Raw genomic sequence first — 5,682 nt, forward strand, 5'->3', positions numbered from 1 at the left:
CTAATTTTTGTAGAGATGTTGCCCAGGCTGGGTCTCAAACTCCTGCACTCAAGCAATCCACCCGCATTAGCCTCCCAAAGTGCTGGGATTACAGGTGTGAACCACTGTGCCCGGCCATGATCTTTAATGGCTTACATATATTCCATCAAGTTGACCTATATTTTATGTAAATATTCCTTCTAGATTTTTCACAGTTATTAAATATTATAAAGTTAAAGTGAGCTCCAATGTAATAGCTAATATTTATATAGTGCTTACATTGTACCAGTACTACTGTTAAGTGCTTTACATAATAATTCATTTATCTCTATAATGACCTATAAATTAGGCATTATTATAGTCCCAACTTTACACTTCAGAAAACCAAAGCACCACAGAGGCTATGTAATTTGCCCAGGATCACACAGTAAGTGACAAAGATGGATTTAAATTCAGGAAATTTGGCTCCACAGTATATAGACTGTGTGTGTGTGTGTGTGTGTGTGTGTGTGTGTGTTTACCTTCAGAATTTTTTTTTCCCTTAGGGCTAATTAGCATGAGTGAGAATATTAAGTCAAAAGGCACAAACTTTTCTGTGATGTTAAGTATTGTCAATGAACTTAGTTAAGGGGTTTGGGTGAAACATGAGAAACTCAGTATAAGACAAGTTTTATATGAAGGTAGTTTATTTCAGGAGGAGATGTCAGAACATGAATTGAAGATATGGGCCAAGCACTCAGAAGTGAAAGGGTTAGATTGGAAAAAGATCTGGAGGTCATGATCACAAAGTTGAAAGGGAGGTCATGAAAGCAGGTGACTCCTAAGGAGAAAACATAGAGTGAAATAATTCGAGGATCAATGGCACAACCTTGGGGCATGCCCACTCTTAGGAGGATATGGAGTCCAGGAAGGAGGCTGACTCAACTTGGGGATCTCCAGAGTTGGGGGACAGAATGAAAGACAGTCATGGCAAGAGGAAAGTTTCAAGGCAGATGGGGTCGGCAAGAGGATTAAAGGAAACAGAAAAAAAGTGAATAGGCCAGGCACAGTAGCTCACGCCTGTAATCCCAGAACTTTGGAAGGCCGAGGCAGGCAGATCACTTGAAGTCAGCAGTTCAAGACCAACCTGGCCAACATGGCGAAACCCTGTCTCTACTAATAATACAAAAATTAGCGTGGTAGTGTGCACCTCTAGTCCCTGCTACTTGGGAGCCTGAGGCAGGAGAATTGCTCTAACATGGGAGACAGAGGTTTCAGTGAGCCAAGATCACGCCACTGCACTCCAGCCTGGGTGAGACAGTGAAACTGTCTCAAAAAAAAAAAAAAAAAGTGAATAAAAACTCTTTATGGCCAGGTGCGGTGTCTCATGCCTGTAATCCCAGCACTTTGGGAGGCCAAGGCGGGCAGATCACCTGAGGACGAGAGTTCAAGACCAGCCTGACCAACATGGAGAAACCCCATCTCTACTAAAAACACAAAATTAGCCGGGCGTGGGGGCACATGCCTATAATCCCAGCTACTTGGGAGGCTGAGGCAGGAAAATCGCTTGAACCCGGGAGGTGGAGGTTGTGGTGAGCTGAGATTGCGCCGTTTGCACTCCAGCCTGGGCAACAAGAGTGAAACTCCGTCTCCAAAAAAAAAAACAAAAAAAACTCTACAAAGGGCCAGGCATGGTAGTTCATGCCTATAATTCCAGCACTTCCGGAGGACAAGGAGGGAGGATTGCTTGAGCCCAGGAGTTTGAGACCAGCCTGGGCAATATAGCAAGATCCTGTCTCTATAAATGTTTAAAAAGTAGCTGGGTGTGGTTGCACATGCCTGTGGTCCTAGCTACTCAGGAAGCTAAGGTAGGAGGATCACTTGAGGCTGGGAGGTTGAGGCTACAGTGATACAGTGAGCCACGACTGCGCCACTCCACTGCGCCTCAGCCCAGATAACTGAGTAAAACCCTGTCTCAAACAAACAAACAAAAAACCTAAAAAGCCACTGGACTGGGTAACTCGATCACTGATGAAAGTATATAAGTATGGAAAAAAACTGAAAGTAGGAGTATGGTTTGATGTATAAAACAGTAGTGAAAAGATGGGTGATGGGACTAAGATTAATTAGATGAGAAAAGAGAAGAAAAACAAAAGGATACTGAGCGTAACAAGAGGGGAATCAAGGAATTATATTTCACCAGGAGAGTATGTCTGTAGATCTATTTCATGTTCTTAATGATCCAAGATAATGGAAAGGAACAACAGCATGCATAATCCAAAAATAACTTCTATTTGGTTTTGGAAGACATTTGATGAATTTTGTTTTGGTAGCAGATTTGATTTTCTATTTATATTTTGCTTAGGCTACTACTTAACTCTTAAATACTTCCACTACTCTGCATTAGACCCTTCAACTCCTTTTTTGTTACTATGAAAACTATCTACAAGTGTGTATTCCCTAAGTGCATGCTTAGGAGGAAGAAATGGGTAACCTGGCAGCAGTTTGGAGATATTGGATGGCAAGGGAGAAATGGCCCATAACTGAAACATCAGCATGAGTAACAATTAGAATAACATATATAGACAACCAAAGGGTAACTACTTTGTAGCAGGATGACAAAGCATCTTGTCCTCCTCTCTTTTCTGCAACTTGGGGCCAAAACTCCAGATATGCTACATGGAACAGTTTATTAGGTTAAACTAGTGATTTTCAATTTTTTTTGACAGAGATTTACAGTAAGAATTTGACATCATGGACCAGGCATGGTGGCTCACGCCTGTAATCCCAGCACTTTGGGAGGCCCAGCTGGGCAGATCACCTGAGGTCAGGAGTTCAAAACCAGCCTGGCCAACATGGCAAAACCCTGTCTCTATTAAAAATACAAAAATTAGGCCGGGCACGGTGGCTCAAGCCTGTAATCCCAGCACTTTGGGAGGCCGAGACGGGCGGATCACGAGGTCAGGAGATCGAGACCATCCTGGCTAACACGGTGAAACCCCGTCTCTACTAAAAATACAAAAATTAGGCCGGGCACGGTGGCTCAAGCCTGTAATCCCAGCACTTTGGGAGGCCGAGACGGGCGGATCACGAGGTCAGGAGATCAAGACCATCCTGGCTAACACGGTGAAATCCCGTCTCTACTAAAAAAAAATACAAAAAACTAGCCGGGCGAGGTGGCGGGCGCCTGTAGTCCCAGCTACTCGGGAGGCTGAGGCAGGAGAATGGCATAAACCCGGGAGGCAGAGCTTGCAGTGAGCTGAGATCCAGCCACTGCACTCTAGCCTGGGCGACAGAGCGAGACTCCGTCTCAAAAAAAAAAAAAAAAAAAAAAAAAATAAAAACCAATATTTACCATTATTACATAGTATAGACTCTGATACTTCTACTCCATTTAAGATTTTTTAAATGCTCATCTTAATACACTAAAATGACTTCATATTCCACTACCCACAACCCATACTTTGAAAAACAACCCAGGACAGGGAAGTTGAAAGGCTTTGTCTTCAGAGCCATCAGATATAGGACATTATCATTTAAAAAGTTCAGTAATAAAAAGCAATATAAAGGCCAAGCACAGTGGCTCATGTCTGTAATCCCAGGACTTTGGAAGGCCAAGGCAGGAGGATCACTTGAGCCCAGGAGTTTGAGACTAGCCTGGAAAACATAGCAAGACCCCATCTGTACAAAAAATTTAAAAATTTAGCTAGGTGTGGTAGTGCACACTTGTGGTTCCAGCTACTCAGGAGGCTGAGGTGGGAGGAACCCTTGAGCCCAGGAGTTCAAGGTTGCAGTGAGCTACGATTGCCACTGCACTTAGCCCGGGTGACACAGGAATACCCTATCTCAAAAATAAAATAAAACTAAAAAAGCAATAAAAGTTAAGTGCCACCACAAATGGTATAGAAGCTAAAAGCAAAACAGAATCATAATAGGAAGGTAGATGCAGAAAGTTTTTTTTTACTGGAGACCTGAGGTACATCATGAATGACAAGTCAAGCCACGATGAAGAAGGGTCACATCTGACTTCAGGAATGTTGCATATTAAGGGAACAATGAATCTCAGTAAAAATTGTGTGTTTCTAAAGGATTTAAATGGCCACTGAAGAAAATGACTTGAAAAGAGAACCCTTTTTCCCTGAGCAGTTCCTTAACCTGAGTGAGACCTATGAATAACTCATGACAGAACCTGAAGGTAACTGCAAAACATGAAAGAAAGATGTTTCATTAAAATTTATAGATAATGGATACAAAACAAACTAGGAAGGCTGGGCATGGTGGCTCACGCCTGTAATCCCAACACTTTGGGAGGCTGAGGCGGGAGGATTGCTTGAAACCACAAGTTACCCTGGGAAACAAAGATGCTGTCTGTACAAAAATATTGTTAAAATTAGCTGGGTGTGGTGCCACATTGCCACATGCCTGTAGTCACAGCTACTCAGGAGGCTGAGGGGAGGGGACTGCTTGAGCCCAGAAGTGGGAGGCTGCAGTGAGCTATGACTGCACCACTGCACTCTAGTCTGGGTGACAGAGGGAGACCCTGTTTCTAAAACAACAACAACATAAAAATAATAATTAAAAAAAAAAAAAAAAACTAGGAGAAAGGAGCAAGCCTACAAACATAAAACTGCTAGCCAAACCCCAAAGAGATGTAATCATTAAGATTCCTCTTCAGTTAACTCCATTTTATTAATATATTAATAATATGTTATTAATAATAGCAGCAGCCACCACATATTGATTACCTACTAAACGCAGGCACTTTGCCACATATGGTGCACACATTCTTTCTATTGCCCCAACAGTCACATATCCCCCACTTTATGGATAAGAAACTAAGGTGCAGAGGACGTCTATCAATCTAGCACCAAAGGCCAACTTATTTTTTTTTTTTGTTCTACATACTGCCTTTCTACTAACACAAAGTCCTTTCCTATTAATAAACAAAACAGAAAATACCAACCTGTTCTGAAGTAGATAAGGGAAGGGGCAAGGACCCTAATTCTTTCAGCAATTCATTTGTTTCCTTGGCGAGCTGATTTGTAGAGTGTTGTAACTGTTGCCTAAGAGAGAAAAGATATGTTTCAGGATGTTGTCACTTCTTGAGAGGGTTATACTCAGAACTACTTTGTTCTCAAAGTGTCTCATAATGTAGGGAATCAAGGGCCATTTGAAGAAATGAGTCCCTAGATGCCCAGGTTCACAACAAAATTCCAAAAATATTACCCAGGCAAACCCACTTCAAGGTACCCTCACTAAGCAGAAACAATCTGCTTTAATAATCTGCTGAAGAAAGCACAGATCAGGAATTTTAACTTTTTGGGAAGAGAAGAAAAGCGTATCAGCAGTTCTCATAAAAATATAAAAAGAACAATTGCTGCCCACATCTAAATCAAGTAGTTTAAACATACTGAACTCTCTTATTACTGCCATAGTCCGCTGACTAGAATCTAGGCACAGACAGTTAGATGAAATGTGTATTAAAAGCATAGCTTCCTACCTACCCTAGGGAACAACCTCCAAAGATCTAATCCCATGGTCTTGCTTTAAAAAGCTGGCTCTTGGCCAGGCACAGTGGCTCAAGCCTGTAATCCCAGCACTTTGGGAGGCCGAGACGGGTAGATCACGAGGTCAGGAGATCGAGACCATCCTGGCTAACATGGTGAAACCCCATCTCTACTAAAAATACAAAAAATTACCTGGACATGGTGGCAGGCACCTGTC

The 5,682-nt window shown here is 42.3% G+C and overlaps 1 protein-coding gene across 3 annotated transcripts in view; it reads right to left on the reverse strand.

The window, feature by feature from the left end:
- The window catches only part of STX12 (syntaxin 12), a 51,538-nt gene that overhangs the window by 24,670 nt on the left and 21,186 nt on the right, over positions 1-5,682 (reverse strand). For all 3 annotated transcript variants that reach the window (XM_011955548.1, XM_011955547.1, XM_011955546.1), the window contains exon 3: positions 4,922-5,021. In XM_011955548.1, coding sequence (XP_011810938.1) covers positions 4,922-5,021 — 100 coding nt within the window. The remainder of the gene's footprint in view (positions 1-4,921; positions 5,022-5,682) is intronic.

The sequence above is a fragment of the Colobus angolensis genome, unplaced genomic scaffold, assembly GCF_000951035.1.
Source record: "Colobus angolensis palliatus isolate OR3802 unplaced genomic scaffold, Cang.pa_1.0 Scaffold4, whole genome shotgun sequence".
In the NCBI taxonomy this organism is placed as follows: domain Eukaryota; kingdom Metazoa; phylum Chordata; class Mammalia; order Primates; family Cercopithecidae; genus Colobus; species Colobus angolensis.